Source organism: Nerophis ophidion, linkage group LG02 (genome assembly GCF_033978795.1).
Source record: "Nerophis ophidion isolate RoL-2023_Sa linkage group LG02, RoL_Noph_v1.0, whole genome shotgun sequence".
Classification (NCBI taxonomy): domain Eukaryota; kingdom Metazoa; phylum Chordata; class Actinopteri; order Syngnathiformes; family Syngnathidae; genus Nerophis; species Nerophis ophidion.
The window spans coordinates 44756251-44777859 of record NC_084612.1 but is presented as its reverse complement, the minus strand read 5'-3'; the positions used below and the strand labels follow the sequence as shown (position 1 = coordinate 44777859).

The 21609-nt window shown below is 39.5% G+C and overlaps 1 protein-coding gene across 5 annotated transcripts in view; it reads left to right on the top strand.

Moving 5' to 3' along the window:
• The window catches only part of txlng (taxilin gamma), a 52231-nt gene that overhangs the window by 28901 nt on the left and 1721 nt on the right, over positions 1-21609 (top strand). For 4 of the 5 annotated variants that reach the window (XM_061884432.1, XM_061884424.1, XM_061884444.1 and 1 more), the window contains 6 exons: positions 1328-1498; positions 1595-1789; positions 4947-5066; positions 5797-5871; positions 7467-7559; positions 7628-7723. In XM_061884432.1, coding sequence (XP_061740416.1) covers positions 1328-1498; positions 1595-1789; positions 4947-5066; positions 5797-5871; positions 7467-7559; positions 7628-7723 — 750 coding nt within the window. Of the gene's footprint in view, positions 1-1327; positions 1499-1594; positions 1790-4946; positions 5067-5796; positions 5872-7466; positions 7560-7627; positions 7724-10549; positions 10740-21609 lie in introns of all 5 variants that reach the window. The other variant, XR_009803809.1, reaches the window with a different exon arrangement.

Genomic DNA, 21609 nt, shown 5'->3' with positions numbered 1-21609 from the left:
TGCATGTCAGGGCCCGTCTGAAGTTTGCCAGAGAGCACACGGATGATACAGCAGAGGATTGGGAGAATGTCATTTGGTCAGATGAAACCAAAATAGATATTTTTGGTATAGACTCAATTTGTCGTGTTTGGAGGAAGAAGAATACTGAGTTGCATCCCAAGAACACCACACCTACTGTGAAGCATGGGGGTTGGAAAAATCATGCTTTGGGGCTGTTTTTCTGCTAAGGGGACAGGACGACTGAACTGTGTTAAGGAAAGAATGAATGGGGCCGTGTATCGTGAGATTTTGAGCCAAAACCTCCTTCCATCAGTGAGAGTTTTGAAGATGAAACGTGGTTGGGTCTTTCAGCATGACAATGATCCCAAACACACTGCCCGGGCAACAGCCCCAAAACATCACTGTTCTCGAGAAGATCTGCATAGAGGAATGGGCCAAAATACCAGCTACTGTGTGTGCAAACCTGGTAAAAACATATAGTAATCGTTTGACCTCTGTTATTGCCAACAAAGGTTATATTACAAAGTATTGAGTTGAATTTTTGTTATTGACCAAATACTTATTTTCCACCATAATTTACAAATAAATTCTTTAAAATTCCTACAATGTGAATTCCTGTTTTTTTTTTCACATTCTGTCTCTCACAGTTCATAAAAATTACAGACCTCTGTCATCATTTTAAGTGGGTGAACTTGCACAATCGGTGGCTGACTAAATACTTTTTTGCCCTTGGATACAAAAAGCTATGAGAAGTAGACCGATCTTTTAAATGTATTCAGCCGGGCGTCCCTGGGACCCTGATACTAATTTGTTTGAGGATAAATGTGAAATAGAGGAGACAGTGAAACAAAGGTAAATCACATCACTTTAAGTTCCTGAACTTTTTGTGGAAAAAGGCTTATATTATAAACATTTTGTATTACATTTAAACACATATTTTTTTGTTTGCGCGGTGCTGTGTAACTGTTACTAGAATCAATTGACAGATAATATAAAATTTAGAGATGTAGCATCTTAGCTAACTGGACTACATTGAGATAAGATAAATGGGCTACGTACAAAGCTATGTTCTTGCATTGATGTACATTAGTGTTTCAAATGGAGAGATGATACATAGTCTATATACCTACAGCTTTATGGACTGAAAGGGACTCTTGCTTTATACACTCTAATACTGACATAATTTTAACGCGAAGCATTACTGCAGTATGTGAACAGTGACGCGACGAGGGAACACTGTTTTCACATTTTGAAGTTCCACCGTGGGCACCAAAACTGAATAGGCATAACGGACAACATCATGTGGTTTTTTGTTGTATGTGTTCAGTTGGAGGAAAGTCGTTGCATGCAAAAGCGTCTGAAGACCCTGCAGAAGAAACAGTCACAAATTGTAAAAGAGAAGATTCACCTTCAGGGCGAGCACAGCAAAGCAATCTTGGCCCGCAGCAAGTTGGAGAGCCTCTGTAGGGAGCTACAGAGACACAACAAGACTTTGAAGGTTCAGCAGCCCACTGTCAATAATACCAGCAAGATAAATCCAAAAGAATGGACTGCAGTTGATATTCACAACCACTTCTCCCTACACCTATATTAGGAGGAGAATGCCCAGCGGTCTCGGGAGTATGAGGAACAACGTAAAGAAGTCATGCTGCACTTCCAGATGACTTTGAGTGATATCGAGGTCCAGATGGAGCAACACAGCTCTCGCAACACGAAGCTGAGGCAGGAAAACATGGAGCTTGCTGAAAAACTCAAAAAGCTCATTGAGCAGTATGAGCTCAGGGAAGAGGTAAGACTCTAGCACCACTTAAAACCACACCCCTTGCTTATCTCTATAGGGCTGGGTGATATGGTCTTTTTTTAATATCGCAATATTTTCAGGCCATATCGCGATACACAATATATATCTCGATATTTTACCTTAGCCTTGAATTAACACTTTATGCATATAATCGCAGCAGTATGATGATTCTATGTGTCTACATTAAAACATTCTTGTTCATACTGCATTAATATATGCTCATTTTAAACTTTCAAGCATAGAAGGAAAACTTTTTTTTTCATACGGTGTTGATCTTGAAATGTTTGCCTCGGCATTTTGTTGGTGTTGCACCAAATTGAGATGTTGACATGCGGAGTATGCACTCTTCATTCTCTAGCAGGTGACTTTTCAAATGATGCTACATATTAGCAATAATGCTACTTTTTATAGCAACGCTTTTACCTGCACTTGACAAATTACAGTTGTCTGTTCGACATATTCCCATTTGAAGCCAAACCACCGCCAGACTATGGACCCCCTTCTGTTTTTCTTGGGAAATAATTATTCCTTTATTTGTTACCAGATTCGCACCTTCTCTCTCTCGTATTACCACTCTGCTTGCACCACAGCTAACGTTACCCATGCTGCTACCTCTCTGCTCCGCGAGGGCGTATACGTATGTGATGTATGACCTGACAGTATGTGACATATGTAAGATGGTGCACTTGCTGTCTGTGAGAAGGAGAGACAAGAAAGAGCGAGGAGAGCCTGTAGTGTAATGTCAACAGCTGAAAGCAACTGCGTGAGAACGTATACTCGAATATCACAATAGTCATTTTCAATATCGCACAGAGACAAACCCGCGATATATCGCCCAGCCCTATCTCTCTATACATAGTCATTGTACTAGAGACATGCCTGAACAAAGTCTTAAGGACGACCTCTTTTGTAAAAACATTTTTATACATTGATGCCTGTTTTTATGTATTTGGCATCTGCATAATCTCAATATATTCAAGTTTTTTGTTGGAGACGATTTAAAAAAACAAACAAAAAGAAACAACAGTGTTTTTCTACTCTAGTTTCGGCATAACTATTTTCCTTCAGGAGCTTCCATAGCTTGCACCGTCCCCTTATTTCATTAGCGGCACACATTGCAAATCATGGCTAAAGTTAATGAGAGTGAGAAGTTTGTTCCTACGGAAAGAAAAGTGTTGTCAGTTCTTTGGTTTTGCGGCAACAGGTGTGGAACAAGTGACTGCATACTGTAAACTTTGTTTTAAAACAGACTGGCTAGTACATGCACATGCATCCTTTGTTGTTGCCATTTATAGTACAAAGTAGCGTATAGTTGTAACTTATGTCTTTCAGTAGACTCTATATGAGAGTGCTAAAAAAACAAGGCTGGTGGGGAAAAGACTCATTTGAATTAGAGGCACGTAAATGAGACGACCCACAAAACGGTGCATCCTGAAAAGATGTTCAGAAAGCGTCTTGAAGACAGTCTGTAAAACATAATCTATGCAATATTTTGACCAAAGAACCACCATGGTATGTAGACAACAAGAAATTGTTTTAGAAAATATAGGAAAAAATCATAATATGATGTATATCTCTCTATGCATGTGGCCTCTTGCAGCACACCATTGCCGCTGAGCTTAAAAGCATTAAGAAGTTGATTTTTACATTTCTGAAAAAATCCTGAGGGTTGTACTGATTTATATATATGCATGCATTGCGGTGAGTTACGTAATTCAATCAAATTAACAACGCATGAGTGTTGGCTGGACATGAAGACGATGGAAAATACATCCATCCATCCATTTTCTACCGCTTATTCCCTTTCGGGGTCGCGGGGGGCGCTGGCGCCTATCAAATACATACCTGTAAAAAATCCACACTTTGTGTAAATAAATATCTTGACAAATAGGACATTCTTTATATTTAACTAAAGAGGAGCAGGCAACGGTGCTCGTTTCCTCATGCTTTCTATAACATTGAAAGCGAAATTATTTGAGCCAACTTAAAAAATATTGCTCAAATATAAGCGTTGTGAAAGAGGCCAGAATTTTTAATTTTTTATCTCTGCATTATTATGGGAGTCCCTCAAAAGGAAGCCTTATATTAAACTAGGTAACTAAAGGATTTAACTGACAGAGTTGGTGGCACAATGGTAAAGACAGTGTCTTGTGGGCTAGGCACATAAGTTCAAATCCAGTGTAACAACGCACGTAGTATTTTTTTTATTTTGATTTTTTTAATTGATTTAACAGCAATTTGTTATAGAAGTCAAAATCCCTATTTTTTACTAATTTTCTCAGGAAATTTCCCATGTTGTGAAATGAAAATTTGATATGGATGGATATCTATAAAAGCAAATATTGCCTGTAAGTGCTTATGTGCATGGTTTTTTATATGTTTGAATGTTAGTACAAACGCATATTTGGAGTGTGTGGCGTACATAGACTGTCAGAATTCCCCGGACTTCTATACAGTAGATGAGACTATTAAATGTATTATTATTCTCCAGCAGAGAATAATAACATTTAATAGCAGGAGGGGTTAGTATTTCCGGTTTACCAACTTCATGGCTGTTTTTATTAGTAAGTAATCAGACCATCTGGATACTTAAAAAAAAAATGAACTCGGGACAATTCTATTAAAGACACTTCTGACAACATGATGAAAGCACATATTGCTCTTCTTAAGCAAAGGGAACCACTCCGTGCACCACCTCTATCTAAAGGCACTCACAGGCAGCTTTATTTTTTTTAATGTTTCGTAAAATATCCTTTAAAGTTAATTTTGTAGTCCTGAACATTTTTTACTCCATCCATCCATCCATCCATCATCTTCCGCTTATCCGAGGTCGGGTCGCGGGGGCAGCAGCCTAAGCAGGGAAGCCCAGACTTCCCTCTCACCAGCCACTTCGTCTAGCTCTTCCCGGGGGATCCCGAGGCGTTCCCAGGCCAGCCGGGAGACATAGTCTTCCCTTTTTGCAAACGCATCATGAGTAACTCTTCACATTTGAAGTGGGCCTCATTACGTCAAAATGCAGATTTCACAAAAGTTTTTTTTTCCATTCTCCTGTTTTTTATTTTTGCTGTACTTATGTTTCACTCAATTCAAAATGTGAAAACTATTTGGAAGAGTATATTAAAAGTTTTGTGTGTCCCCTTTTCAGCACATAGACAAAGTGTTCAAGCACAAAGAGCTACAGCAACAGTTGATGGATGCTAAGTTGCAAAGGATCACTGAAATGATGAAGGAAGTGGAGGATAAACAACAAAGAGAGGGAGACCTTGTGAGTAACAATTTCATCTCATAACCATTCATCCATCCATTTTCTACCGCTTATTCCCTTCGGGGTCGCGGGGGGCGCTGGAGCCTATCTCAGCTACAATCGGGCGGAAGGCGGGGTACACCCTTGACAAGTCTCCACCCCATCGCAGGGCCAGCACAGATAGACAACATTCACACTCACATTCACACATTAAGGTCAATTTAGTGTTGCCAATCAACCTATCCCCAGTTGCATGTCTTTGGAAGTGGGAGGAAGCCAGAGTACACAGAGGGAACCCACGCAGTCACAGGGAGAACATGAAAACTTCACACAAAGATCTCGAGCCCGGGACTTAACACAGAACTACTCAGGACCTTTGTATGGTGAGGAAGACGCATTAACCCCTCTACCACTGTGCCGAGTTCAACCAAAAACTTGCAGAGTTTAGTTGCATTAGAGGCAATTCATGATCACAAACAATGAACACGATGCTTTACAATTGTCAGCTTTTAGTACATTTGACATGAATTCCAACAAGTACCGTGACATTCTAAAGCAGAGCATGATTCCCCTCACTTCAAAAAAACTAACTGGGCTGTATGCCAGTTTTCCAACATGATCAAGTCCAAGGAATTGATTTCGACTATTCAGTTAAATAAATACTAGCAGATATACTGATCCTGGGGTAAATGAGAAGGGTTTAAAGTTGGCACTGCTGAAGATTTAATCAAAGTGTTTTGTGTCGCGACAGCTGCTGAAAGAAGCCTTGGCATCGAGGCACAAGTGTGAGCTGATGAAGGAGCAAGAACTCCAGCTCAAGCAACAGGTCAGTAAGAAATCAAATAAAGCACAAAGGTCGGTGATGTCATCGCCTAATTTGCATAATTAGGAATCCTGTCACTGTTTTTTGTGTTTTTGAGTCAAAAAGCTGTGCTCATTAGAAGAGCTCCATGCTTTAATGTTAAAGGCCTCGGATTTGAACTTTGTAAGGTCAAGGCAAGTGTTGCTTTAAAGGATGGCTCATATTTTAGAGCACCAAGGCAAGTTAGAAGGCCACCAGGGCAAACATTATTTTCTAAATGTATTACATTTTAATCTCTCTCTCGCGCTCTCTTGCTTTCTCTGTGTGTATGTCTATGTAGATAGGATATATTACCGTTTTTTTACAATTAATTATTAGTATAATAAGTTTACTTTTACATTTTGATAAAAGGAGGTATTTTTTTTTTTTTTTTTTTTTAAAGTTATGTACAATTCATGTAGATGCTGTATCGGGACAGATACAGTAAGAGTGAGCAGTAATGTCATACTGGATTTAACTATACACAATAAAACATTAACAAAATTATTTTTCACATGAAAGTTTTTTGAAGTAATACTTTTGTGACATGAAAGACATAAGTAATGCATAAAAACCTTGTTTACTTTTTGATATTACAAAAAAAAAAACAAAGAAGTTTGGCCAATGAAGATGAAGTCTAATTAACAAGCTTTGTTCTTCTCTTGGTTAAGTACAACAGTTTGGCCAACAAAAATAAAGAGGAGTGAAACCTCTCACATCGAATACACAATCTTCACAGCCTTCGTTCAGTTCGATGAGATGACAAACATTTTTAGCTAGTATTGATGTTATTTGAACACTGATACAGTTTGCAGTTAGATAAAGGAGTGAACATCCCAGTCAACAGAGTAAAGACTTTATTGACAGGTTGTGCCAACGTTGACGACACATCGCTTGCTGCAAAACATGAAATCGTTCGTTGTCTACTTTTAGTTTGGGAACAAGTGTGTCCGTCTTCAATATTGTCCACACCTGTCTCCATCTAAACACAACAGTGCGCTCTTTAACGCACGATGAGAAGCAAGGAGAAATTACTTTAAACCAAGTGCTTGACTCCGTTTACTCTGAGGGGAAATCTTCAGAACAAAGCCTGTGCCGTTATCAAGCCAAACATCGCTAATGCGCATGCGCCTGACTTTGTGTTGCTTAAAATGCATTAATAAATGATGTTTTTTGGTAATTAAAAAATTTAGACGGTATTACTAAGATTCTGGTATTTTATCGCAAATTATCCTTTTACCGTTTACTGTTACATTCCTCGTCTATTGACAAGTAAAAAGTCAAGGGTGGTCACGGCATGTTCTTGCCGCAAAGTTGGTAAATTTTTTAGGGCTTACGGTGAATGACAAAGGCGGTCACGGCTTTTGCTGCAGTTGCCGTGGTTTAAATTTGAGCCCTGATGTTAGTTTCCAGTGTTGCTTGTCGTTTTTTTTGAGAAAAGGCAATCTAGCGTGGTCTGAAAACTAGCTAAATAAAGAGACAAAGGTGCTTGCTCATACTACGTCCCAAGCAATAACATTATTTAATAAGGACTTTGTGATACTCTGTAATCTGAAAGGTGTAAAACTCCTGTTCCTCAGCTTTCTCTTTACATGGACAAATTTGAGGAGTTTCAGAGCACTCTGGCTAAAAGCAACGATGTCTTCACCACTTTCAGACAAGAGATGGACAAAGTAAGACATACAAATGTCACATAGGAAGCTATGTTTTTAGGTTGCTGTTAACTCCATTCCCTTTCCAGATGACCAATAAAATCAAGAAGCTGGAAAAGGAAACAACACAGTGGAGGACAAAATGGGAGAGCAACAACCAGGCTTTGCTGCAGATGGCAGAGGAGGTAACGTAATAGTTTTCATTTATTTTACCATTCAACATCCTCAATGGCTAAATAAATGCAAACTGAAATCACGGTCGTGTAATAAAAGGATAGGATATACTTTTATTCATAATACAATGGGGAAATTATGTTGTTTCAGTGCAGGTTTTTACATACAGAAACAAAAGTTAGGCGTAATGAAAAACCAAAAAAATAGTAATAAGTACTATATATTGCTCAATATGTATAAATAGAAGATCAATTTCAACAAAAAAAAATCCACTAATATCCGTATAGCACACCACAAAAAATATCACAGTAATCACAATGTTCCCCGAGACTGCCAAGGCATTCTGTGGCGGTGGGGGCATGGTTATGGGTGTGGTCCCCATGAAGTCCCTGAGTAATTTGCTATGATGATATTTTTTTCTTTAAAAAGGCTCAAAAAATGTTTACATACCGTATTTTTCGGAGTATATAAGTCGCTCCGGAGTATAAGTCGCACCCGCTGAAAATGTATAATAAAGAAGGAAAAAAACATATATAAGTCGCACTGATGCCGGTTTTTGATGCAGTACCACCTGAGGGATCAAAAGTCCGAATATCATCGCTTACGTGCAGTGATTTTTCCAGATTCCCTAAACTTTTTGAAGGATTTTACGGACCGTAGATGGTAAAATCCCTAAATTTTCTTGCAATAGCTCGTGGAGAAATGTTGTCCTAAAACTGTTCGACAATTTGCTTACAAAGTGGTGACCCTCACCTCATCCTTGTTTGTGAATTACTTAGCATTTCATGGAAACTGCTTTTATACTCAATAATGGCACCCAACTGTTTCCAATTAGCCTGCACACCTGTGGGATGTTCCATATAAGTGTTTGATGAGCATTCCTCAACTTTATCAGTATTTGTTGCCACCTTTCCCAACTTCTTTGTCACGTGTTGCTGGCATCAAATTTTAAAGTTAATGATTATTTGCAAAAAAAAAAATGTTTAGCAGTTTGAACATCAAATATGTTGTCTTTGTAGCATATTCAACTGAATATGGTTTGAAAATGATTTTCAAATCATTGTATTCCGTTTATATTTACATTTAACACAATTTCCCAACTCATATGGAAACGGGGTTTGTACTAACATCATGAGGTGTGTTTTGTACATCATCTCGAAAGATACAAATAACTACTATTGCGACATCCAGTATACACATTCAGAACAGCTGTTGCTTTCATTCAAAATTTCAGTTTCATTTTTATACTTCGTAAACTCCTCCCGCGGACTGGATAAAATCTGTTCGCAGGCCTGATCCAGCCGTCGGGCCATATGTTTGCCACCTCTGCTATAGAATGTCTTTAGAGATTAATCTTTGCCCTCAATGTTCGCGACGACAAAAGCAAACTGCAGCAAGCCCGATGTCACACATTTTTCGCGCTGTTGCCCAAGTTGGACTTTTTATCCTTATAAGCCACCACTGTCCACTCAATATTTGCACATTTTGTATCTGGTATATAATAAAATTACGTCAACATTGTAGACATGCTGACAACACTTCAGACAATGGCGTGCGTTTTGTTTATATCGGGTTTCGGCAGCGCAGTGTTAGGCAATCAAAGTATTTTTTTCAGTGGTTGAGTTTTTGGTACATCACTTGCCAATAGTGTGGAATCCATATATATCAATTCATGCTTTAACAACCAGTTGTAATGTTTTATTTTTGTGTGGGTTTGGATTTTAATGTCAGTTTTTCCCATGTTTGCAAACACACTGTCTGTGCCTGAAAGGTAATTGGTGGAGAATGAGGAAGTGTTGTTGTGTGTCCGGGGAAGCATGATTTCACAGAGACGAAAGTGTTTGCATGGGAGGTAGGACCTCTTGGAATTGTGCCGTTTGTTATAATAAGATTGGTAATACAAGTTAAAAATAGCGCCTGTAATTTATTTCTTCTGGGGGTTACAGTACATTACATTATATTTAATTTGTTTTCAAGTAAAAAAAAAACCCTGTTTTTAAGGTGTGGCGGTACTGAAAATTCTGTGGCTGCATGTCACATTCAAGTCACACAGTCATGGGCAAACGTTTACATACACTTGTAAAGAACATAAGTTCATGGGTGTCTTGAGTTTCCAATATTTTTTAAAACTATTTTTTTTGTGATAGAGTGATTGGTGTATTTCCTTGTCACAAAAATATTCATGAATTTGTGTGTTTTTTTTAATGAATTTATTGTAGGTCTACTGAAAATGTGACCAACTCTGCTGGGTCAAAAGTATACATACAGCAATGTTAATATTTGTTTACATGTCCCTTGGCAAGTTTCACTGCAATAAGGCGCTTCTAGTAGCCATCCACAATCTTCTGGCAAGCTTCTGATTGAATTTTTGACCACTCCTCTTGACAAAATTGGTGCAGTTCAGCTAAATGTGTTGGTTTTCTGACATGGACTTGTGTCTTCAGCATTGTCCACATGTTCTCAACAGGGTTTAAGTCAGGAATTTGGGAAGGCCACTCTTAAACCTTAAGTCTAGCCTGATTTAGCCATTCCTTTACAACTTTTGTCATGTGTTTGGGGTCATTGTCCTGTTGGAAAATCCAACTGCACCCAAGACCCAACCTCTGGGCTGATGATTTTAGGTTGTCCTAAAGAATTTGGAGGTCCATCCATTTTCTACCACTTATTCCCTTTGGGGTCGCGGAAAGCACTGGTGCCTATCTCAGTTACAATCGGGCGGAAGGCGGTGTACACCCTGGACAAGTCACCATCTCATCGCAGACAGATAGACAGACAACATTCACACTCACATTCCCACACTACGGCCAATTTAGTGTTGCCAATCAACCTATCCCCAGGTGCATGTCTTTGGAAGTGGGAGGAAGCCGGAGTACCCGGAAGGAACCCACGCAGTCACGGGGAGGACATGCAAACGCAACACAGAAAGATTCCGAGCCCGGGATTGAACCCAGGACTACTCAGGACCTTCGTATTGTGAGGCAGACGCACTAACCCCTCTCTCACCGTGCTGCCCTTATGAATTTGGAGGTAATCCCCCTTTTTAATTGTCCCATTTACTCTATGTAAAACACCAGTTCTATTGGCAGCAAATCAAAACCATGTTTACGGTAGGTGTGGTGTTCCTGGGTTTAAAGGCTTCACCGTTTGTCCTCCAAACATATTGCTGGGTTTTGTGACAAATTAGCTCAATTTTTATTTCATCTGACCACAGAACTTTCCTCCAGAAGGTTTTATCTTTGTTCATGTGATCAGCAGCAAAATTTAGACAAGCCTAAGATGTTGCTTCTGGAGCAAGGGCTTCCTTCTTGCATGGTAGCCTCTCAGTCCATGGCGACACAAAACATGCTTGACTGTGGACACTGACACATTTGTTGTAGCAGCTTCCAATTTATTGTAGACCTGCTTTTTGGTGGTTCTGGGTTGACTCTTGATCATCCTGACCAATTTTCTCTCGGCAGCAGGTAATAGCTTGAGTTTTCTCCCTGATTGTGGCAGTGACAATACTGTTCCATGCACTTTATACTTATGGACAATTGTCTGCACAGTTGCTTTTGGGACCTTAAGCTGGATTTCAATGGCTCCAAGTGACTTTCCTGACTTGTTCAAGTCGATTATTCGTTTTTTCAGATCTGTGCTGAGTTCCTTTGACTTTCCCATTGTCGAGTTTGTAACCGAGTCGAATAACTGCATAACATGAGTCCTATTTAAACAGGCTCAGAGAAATCAACCGGTGTTGTCAATCATAATCACTCACATGAAGTTAAGAGGCCATGCCATGAAGCTAATTTGATTTGATTGTAACTTGCTACCACACTGTGGTAAAAAGGTGTGCAGCAGTGACCCGCACACCCTGAAGGACCTCAGTTCCCTCAAGAGGTGTAGGTGACTTTGACCCTTCTTGTACACCGTGTTTAATTGTGAGTCCAGTCAGTTTGTTGTTGAGGTGAACACCCAGGTACAGACACTTAAAAGTGTGACACTGATTTAAGAAAAGGGGAACTGCACTTTTTTGGAATTTTGCTTATCGTTCACAATCATTATGAAAGACATGATGAAAGGCTCTATACTCTCGGCAGGGTTCTTGAGGGTGCATGGGAGTTTGCCCAACCAGTCTACATGTGCTTTGTGGACTTGGAGAAGGCATTCGACCGTGTCCCCCGGGAAGTCCTATGGGGAGTGCTCAGAGAGTATGGGGTATCGGACTGTCTTATTGTGGCGGTCCGTTCCCTGTACAATCAGTGCCAGAGCTTGGTCCGCATTGCCGGCAGTAAGTCGAACACATTTCCAGTGAGGGTTGGACTCCGCCAAGGCTGTCCTTTGTCACCGATTCTGTTCATAACTTTTATGGACAGAATTTCTAGGCGCAGTCAAGGCGTTGAGGGGTTCCGGTTTGGTAGCCGCAGGATTAGGTCTCTGCTTTTTGCAGATGATGTGGTCCTGATGGCTTCATCTGACCGGGATCTTCAGCTCTCGCTGGATCGGTTTGCAGCCGAGTGTGAAGCGACCGGAATGAGAATCAGCACCTCCAAGTCCGAGTCCATGGTTCTCGCCCGGAAAAGGGTGGAATGCCATCTCCGGGTTGGGGTGGAGACCCTGCCCCAAGTGGAGGAGTTCAAGTACCTAGGAGTCTTGTTCACGAGTGGGGGAAGAGTGGATCGTGAGATCGACAGGCGGATCGGTGCGGCGTCTTCAGTAATGCGGACGTTGTACCGATCCGTTGTGGTGAAGAAGGAGCTGAGCCGGAAGGCAAAGCTCTCAATTTACCGGTCGATCTAGGTTCCCATCCTCACCTATGGTCATGAGCTTTGGGTCATGACCGAAAGGATAAGATCACGGGTACAAGCGGCCGAAATGAGTTTCCTCCGCCGTGTGGCGGGGCTCTCCCTTAGAGATAGGGTGAGAAGCTCTGCCATCCGGGAGGGACTCAAAGTAAAGCCGCTGCTCCTTCACATCGAGAGGAGCCAGATGAGGTGGTTCGGGCATCTGGTCAGGATGCCACCCGAACGCCTCCCTAGGGAGGTGTTTAGGGCACGTCCAACCGGTAGGAGGCCACGGGGAAGACCCAGGACACTATGTCTCCCGGCTGGCCTGGGAACGCCTCGGGATCCCCCGGGAAGAGCTAGACGAAGTGGCAGGGGAGAGGGAAGTCTGGGTTTCCCTGCTTAGGCTGTTGCCCCCGCGACCCGACCTCGGATAAGCGGAAGATGATGGATGGATGGATGGATGATGAAAGGCTTTTTTTAAAATGCATTTTAACTTGTAAATAAACACAAAAGTCTGCTTACATCCGAGCCAATGGGAGGTCCTCTATGCCGCCTATAAAAAAAACTCAATTAAAAAACATCCAAAAAGCACCAGCAATACTCGTTTACAATTTACGACTTGAATATTAACCATGTATTGGTGATATTGTTAATATAAGCACTAATGCAGGCAAACTGTTTATAGCAGATCCATTATCACTAGCGTGTGTGCCTATGTTTACATTATCAAGTGGTAAGCTGCTTCCTTGCTTGTGAAAGTTTATTGTAGATAGTAAACCTGGATAGAAGGACGAGGATGAAATCCGACATGTTGTGACACTAACAGCTAACTTGGACCCGGGAAATGGCGAGAATGACAAGAAAAGACACTTGGTTCCACTCCTCTTTTTTTCACGAGGATTATGAGTCATTTTTCATTCAGAATGGAAACATAAGATTCTATCGGTAAGCATCCTAATAATAGCAGACATTTCGCAGTAGGTGATGTTTTATTATGTTTGTTCGCTCATGAAGTCTGCAGTGAGTAGAAATCAGTGATGTAGTGGGGAAAAAAAGAGAACGTGAAACATTTTTTGAAATTAATGTGCCGCATATGCTTAAAATTATTAAAATACATAAATATCAAATGTCATTGTAAATGTGCCCGTTACCACATTACATATATACTTACAGCATGTATACAAAACCTTAATGGAGAAGTTTGGATTAGGGCTGTCAAATGATTAAAATATTTAATCGTGATTAATCACATTTTGTTCATAGTTAACTCAAAATTAATCGCATACATACATACATTATTTTTAATCATATTAAGTGTACCCTTGACGGATGATTTTCAAGTTTTAACACTATGAACGTACAATTAATTGGCTTAAATTAAATGTATTTTAAATTTTATTCTTATTTAAGCAGCTCAACACAAAAAGGACAAACATGATTTAATGATAACAATTTAAAACATTTCTACTGTGTGTTGGTGTCTTGCCAGATTTTGTATTTTGTAGAAATACAGAATTTGTGTTCTTGCTTCAGGAGCACTTGCATTCAGAGGAGGAGCTACACTTACATGTTTAAATAACAGTTTCACGCCTAAATAACACAACATGTGGATTGTTAGGACCATGCTTTGATAGTCAAAGACGTTTGGTAATATCCATCTATCTATTTTCTGCCGCTTGTCCCTTTTGGAGTCGCGGGGGGGCTGGAGCCTATCACAGCTGTAATCTGTGATATTTCTACCTGAAGAAATGCTTCTGATATTCTGTACATTACATGTTGTACAAGTTAATGGTCTTCATATTTCAGCATGGCAATGTTTGAACCTCCCATATTAATTAATAAAATGTAACATTCAGCATGCTAATCATTCTGTCATTGAAGACTCGACCAGAACATGTTATAAAATAATTTACACATGTTCCTCAACTGATGTACTAGCATTTCTTTAGGTGCGAATATCACAGAATAACATTGCAAAACATCTCTGACAAATTGGGATGGGTACCGTTCACATTTGAATTAATCCGGTATTTCTCGTACCTTGTAAACAATACGGTACTTTTGTGTGTGTTCATGTGGTAAAAAAAATAATTGTGTAATTACATTTTTAAATATAACATTTATTTGTCTTTATCGAGGGATCATCAAATATATCCAATTTGTATCTTATTATTTGAATAGTAACACGTTTGCAATTGTTTCACAACGCAGTGTTATTTTCAGAGTATTGCACAAAATAAAAGCCGGCTCCATGTGGTCCTTTCTTTTTCCAACTAGAAACAATGTGAAGGGGGTCCATAGACGCAATTATGGCAATTAAGTTAAAAAAACAAATGAGCAAAAGAGAATGGATTAAAAATAAAGACCAATTGTTTTTTTTTTTTTGTGTTTTTTTTTCAAAAGTATTAAACTACAAATGAAAGTGAAGCAAAAACTTTACATTACATTACAAAGTACAATACGAGGAACCGAGCTGATTATAACTATTGCAAGATAAAATGCAAAGCTAATGTATTCTTATACAGTAGGCTTTTTACCTTGAGCAGACGTAGAGGATGAGGATGTCGCCACTTCTTCCCCCGTTTTGTTGGCTGCAGCCGAGTCGCTAAAGGTGCCAAATGCAGGAGTTGCGGTTGCACAATATCCTGTGTTTAACCAGGCGCTTCCACATATTGGAAGTATTCCCGCTACTTGCCTTGATTTTGGTGTCACAAAAGCAGCGAGCCTCATCGGCATCGCATTTGGAAAAGATGAGCCACACTTTAGAGCGTTTTTTATTTGGCATGGTTGGGTTTTTGTCATGAAACATTGATGGGTAGCAAGATAACTAAGAGCGTGTCTGCTTCAAAATTTCCTGTTTTCCTCTCAAGTGCTAGCAAGTACTCGCCCACTCACAAAGTGCTATTACAAACAGACGTGACGTCATGCACAACCTAGGCACCGAAACATGGCGCCGCTGGATCTTACATGAATCTGTGCCCAGTAATACCGGCTGTTTTCGGTTGTTGCCAAAAAGTACTGGATCCGGTGCCCGTCCCTTGTGACAAAGCATAATTGTGGTGTAAAACACTTTTATTTTGTAAATGTAGTTAACCTGGATGTATAGTGTTTCTCTTTTATTTTGAAGACGGTTTGAGAAAGTAACATGTTTTGATGTTTGATCGACTGTTTGCAATAAAAAGTCTCCTTTTGACTTCCTTCCGACCGTCTTTCATTTCTGTTGAGCTGTTATGTCATCTTACTTACTAAATCCATCACAGTGACAATCTAAATGTTACGTTATCACTGAACCATAACTGTAATTGGAACACAGAAGTAAAACACCACCCACCTAGCGATGCGCGCAGCAGGCTTTTGTTGCAGGGATGTTGTCTCTTGTCACGGCAGAAAATGGTCCTTTTTTGTCGGAAGAAGAACTTGCCATGGCTTTGAACCTGATATTTCCATTAGGTGGACTTTCCTTTGTCCATTTCAGCTCGCTTGTGGCTCACCAGTAGCAAATGAGCTGTAGCTAAGTCCCCCCACCTGCTGCGGCACCACCCGAGGGTCCAAAAGGACACATGCGTTAATCGCTCGTTAAAAGAAATTGTGCCTTTATTTAAATTATAATTAATGCGCTGCCGGGTTAACTTATACAGCCCAAAGTTTTTAAGGGCTTTTATAGGCAGTATAGAGCGGCTCCCATAGGCTCCATTGTAAGCAGACTTTTGATTGCATTTATTTATTATTTGGAATGAATAAAACTAATTTAAAAACATGTGTTCCTGTCATTCATAATGATTGTGAATGATTGTTGATTTTTTTAACATTCTAGCATTGTATTAGAGGGACGTTCCATTTTACCAACCCTGTTTTCCCTTAGAAGGTCAAAATCATTTCGAAGGGCTGTTTGTAAAAGTTACGCAGCTGCCTAGAGGGCGTAAACTTTCAAATGTGCTTAGGTTGAGTAATTGAAACACATACCCACCAACTTTCTCCCTTTCTAATTGGTCACTTTATATTAGTGTCTCTTTTTTGAATAAAAGTAGTCTTAAAAGAAATTACCCTAACACTAATGTAATGTGTCATCTAATATCTATGTTTTACACTACAACCTATTAAGCGATGACATTACCATTTAATTTGACTATAAATTGACCTGTGTGAAGTTGTCGGTTTGTGCTAGTTTGTATGTTACGGTTTTTAATGTATTCTAAAATACATTTTCTGACCAGTGATGTCATCTAACCTCCCAATCTTGTTAAACTCCCCCTAAACTTGTCTTTTTCGTTTGTGCTGAAACTGTTGTGTTATAGTTTTTTTTGTTATTATTGTGTTATTATTCATAACCAGCCCCCTTACCTTGTCAAAATCTCCCCAAACTTGTCCAAGACATTTTACGTTTGTCCTGCATTTTTTTTAATCTTTGATCGTTTTTGTTTAGTCTATTAGTCATACACAGACGCATTTCCCCTATCACCAGATTATCTCTACATTTTTTACCGTTAAGTCCTTTGAGTTAAGGCAGATATGATTTGATGCAAATTAAACTTTTTTTTATTAACTAAAGAAAACAATGTACAAGTTTTACAAGTAAAATAATTACATTATCAAGTTGTACTACACTCAATTGTTAAGGAAAAAAGTCACTAGTCCAAAAATTAAAAAAAATGGTGTAACAATAAATGAAACAAAATCTAAAATATCATAATGGGCTGCAGCCAGTGGTGACCCTCTCTCTGACAGAGGCAAAAGAGAGACTTGAGAACAATTTGCATGACGTATAGTGCCAAGAAATGACATCAAAAGTAATGATTACATCAACATATTCAACATAATGTGTTTTAACAAGGTTTGTTCCCCACTGATTTTAGATCACATATCACACGGCGTCTTAGGTTGAAAGAGTATCCGCTGCGCTTACGCATTACGCTCTTACCCAGACGGAAGAAAACATAGCTTCTACCAACAGCATATCATTTAGACAAGTTCTCAATACATTTGTTACTTTCCCCTGTGTTCCTGTTACTGACATCAAATGAGTGATGTATTCATAAATTGGTTTGAGAATTGATTTTCTAGCATAAAGTTCTAATATCCATATGCACATCACGATGGATGTGAACAATAACAACACGTTAGTAAAAAAAAAAAAAAACTATACTAGGAAAAATGATTGCAGCACAACCATAGCACAAATGTATGGTACACGTATGGGGACTGGTTATGAATAATAACACGTCAATAGCATAAAAAAATATTAATTGATAAGAAAAAAAAATAGCAGACCAAACAAATGAAAAGAAAGACCGGTAGAAGATTTTTTCCGCAGGAAGTACCAGTGAAACTATCATGCTGGTGAATATTTATTGCTACCACTCATCGCATTGACATTAGCATCGAAAGTCACTTACTAGTTCAGCAGGAACAGAGTCAAGGCAGCATCTATCTGAAATTCCTTGTCTTTGAGCTCACGCCACAGAGTTAAAGTTGTTGGCAATGATGATCCTGACTGATCTTTTATCCGGGTACAATTTGTTTTACTTTTTTTTTTCTCCACCACCACTCTGGTGGTTTTGGAGCTTTGGCCATGATAGCATTAATTGCACATAGGCTTTCTTCTTCTTCTTCTTCTTCTTTTGGTTTTTTAGCATTTGTTTGTGTGTTTTTTTTACACACTAACAATGGCAAGGTTATTTTAATATTTGCAATCATAAGGGGGCCAACTTCACACTTCATCTTTAACAACAACTTGATATTAAAAAAGATAGCCATTTCCAGTGGCAAGACGTTTTTCTGCATATAGGCTCCCCAGGTAATTGTAATATGTTGCATTTTATAGACTTACTTTATGTGAAAAGAAGTAGCTAATTCATTAAGGTTCTGTCATTGAGCCAGACTGGATAGTGTCACTATTATCACAATGTAATCAAATTTGTGTTATCTTACAGTTTATATTACAAGCACTTGACTTCATACGGAATCTAAAGACTAAATTTGTTCAAAACAGACAAAATTATACTATAACCGTTCCCTCTGATTGGCTATGACCAAGCCAATCAGATCAGGAGAAGACTGGCAGAGGCCATGTCGTCAATATCCAGCTTTAATTATCTTGTTTGCGTACACTGTGACAATTCACTTGTCTTCACAGAGCACACCACATCAAGACCACATCAAGTGCAATGCAAAAAGGTAGTGATTGTGAACAATTTGTTTTATTTAAAGCTTGTAGCAGCGGGTCCGAAGGATAAAGACACTTTCCAAAACTCAGTCTTTTGTTAAATGATAATGATAAATGGGTTGTACTTGTATAGCGCTTTTCTACCTTCAAGGTACTCAAAGCGCTTTGACACTACTTCCACATTTACCCATTCACACACACATTCACACACTGATGGAGGGAGCTGCCATGCAAGGTGCCAACCAGCACCCATCAGGAGCAAGGGTGAAGTGTTTTGCTCAGGACACAACGGACATGACGAGGTTGGTACTAGGTGGGATTTGAACCAGGGACCCTCAGGTTGCGCACGGCCACTCTCCCACTGCGCCACGCCGTCCCTAATTTTAAAGTCTGTTAAAGCAGACTTTAAAATAACGCACAATAAATAGAAACCAACAAAGTTCAATAATTGCCCTTAAGTAAGTGGTTTGCTAGAATAAGATAAAACTAAATAGTATTTGAGTGTACATGTACAAGGTGGGCGCTGGACCGTGGAAGATGTTGGTACCGAAGTAAATACCTTGATGTTTTTGTTATAGTGGATATGAACATTTTTACTAGTGGGTGACAGCAAACACGACAGTGGGCTGGGAACCTAATGTACATTATGATACGCGATACATTAATATTAACATCTTGACACACTGTATGTGTGTTTATAGGAGGAAACAAAGTCAAACATGTTACAGGGAAATATTTGGAACCAGCTTTGTCCTATCCACCTTATGAAAGCCAAAGTTATTAGGCACTTTAGATTTAAACAATGTTGAGGTTTGTGCAGCCCTTTGAGACACTAATGATTTATGGCTGTATAAATAAACATTGATTGATTGATTGATTGATTGTTGTGTCTTTCAATTTAACATCACTGCTGAGTCTGTCATATTAGTTTCAATATTTGCTTTTTCTGTGACTTGAGCCCAATCGCCAGACACTCTAGTGAGTAACGCCCCCTAATCATGTTGTGATTAAAAATGCATCACTGAAAAGTCTGACTAAAACACCTACATTATGCGATTAAAAACGTTTTCTCTGTTTTAGTGTGACATCATAGGTCAACCAAAAAAGCCATTCTTTTATCTGCACTAAAGAGAAATAAGTCAATAATTCATACAAAATACAAAAAACGTATTTGAGAAATCAGACTAATTTATTGCTGTCAGTGGCTGTGTCTCTCCTTGACCACAAGGGCATTGCAATTTTAAACAGGGACTTCAAAGAGAAACGATGACAGATGTTCGTAGTGGAAAGAAAGAAATATGGTTGACAAGAGCGCATTTATTATCGGATTGTAAGGTTATGGCTGAGTCCCACTTCTACCCCTTACTCTTTAAAAGTAAGGGGCAAGATGAAATAGTAAAACAAATATACCCGTAAGCAATTGAACACTCATTCACCTCAAGCTGCTTGGTGGATGAGACGTAGGCAGTAAACATACCATGCTATGATGTACTACAGCACATCAGTTAAGAGACGGATAATAAGCTACATAAAGCAAGCATCACAGCATTCTGTGGCCTAGTGGTCAGAGTGTCTGCCCTGAGATCGGTAGGTTGTAAGTTCAAACCCCAGCGGAGTCATACCAAAGACTATAAAAATGGGACCCATTCCCTCCCTGCTTGGCACTCACCATCAAGGGTTGGAATTGGGGGTCACCAAAATTATTCCCGGGCATGGCACCACTGCTGCACACTGCTCCTCTCACCTCCCAGAGGGTGATCAAGGGGATGGCTCAAATGCGGAGGACACACTTCACCACACCTATTGTGTGTGTGACAATTTATGGTACTTTAATGTAACTTTTAACTTAGTTCTGAAGCTACAATGTGTAAATCAGTTTCAATAGTTGGTTGTCATGACAAGCGATTTTAAAATAATAAACGGCCATCTGTACATGGCTAATGTGAATTTTGAAAGTAGGTAAGCTCACTAATTATTCATGAAATGTAACTTCGGGCTTCACGTTGGAAGAGGGGTTAGTGCGTCTGCCTCACAATACAAAGGTCCTGAGAAGTCCTGGGTTCAATCCCAGGCTCGGGATCTTTCTGTGTGGAGTTTGCATGTCCTCCCCGTGAATGCGTGGGTACTCCGGCTTCCTCCCACTTCCAAAGACATGCACCTGGGGATAGGTTGATTGGCAACACTAAATTGGCCCTAGTGTGTGAATGTGAGTGTGAATGTTGTCTATCTGTTTTGGCCCTGTGATGAGGTGGCGACCCTTCCAGGGTGTACGACACCTTCCGCCCGATTGTAGCTGACCCCAAAGGGAATAAGCAGTAGAAAAGGGATGGATGGATGGATGGATGGATGTAGTAACTTCTAATGAAGTCCATTTGATGCTAGCCCGACATCGTAGTTTGCTAGTTACAGCGGCGTTAGCCAGCTCGTATGACAATCAACTTTTAAAAGAAAAACATTCAAAACATGGCAATGTTTGCCTGTGTCAGTCATAAATTACTATGAAAATCAATTTAGCTAATAAGTACTTGATTCATGTGCTTTCTGCTCAGCCTTCCTGTATTTATACTTGGGTTCAAGGGCTATACACCCCTTGGCAGTTAACATTAAAAGAGAATTGGGACACTACTTGCCTGACTTCAACATTCAAAACTGCGGGCCAAGGTCATAGACAATGGCTAGGGGGTAGAATTGTTATTCAACCTAAAAATTCTGATAGTTCACCATATAGGTATACAAGATAGACTTTTTTTTCATCCCACAAAGGGGAAATTAGAGGTGAGAAACTTTGGCCATTTCACGATTCGATTACGATTCAGGAGCTACGATTTGATTAAAAATCGATTATTGATGCATCTTTAATTTATGTATGTTGATGTAGTTTAAAAAAAAAATGCTTCTCTTAATAAGCATTTATCACTTGCAACTTTTAAAAACAATGGATTTGTAATAAAAAATTCCCATCACATTTACT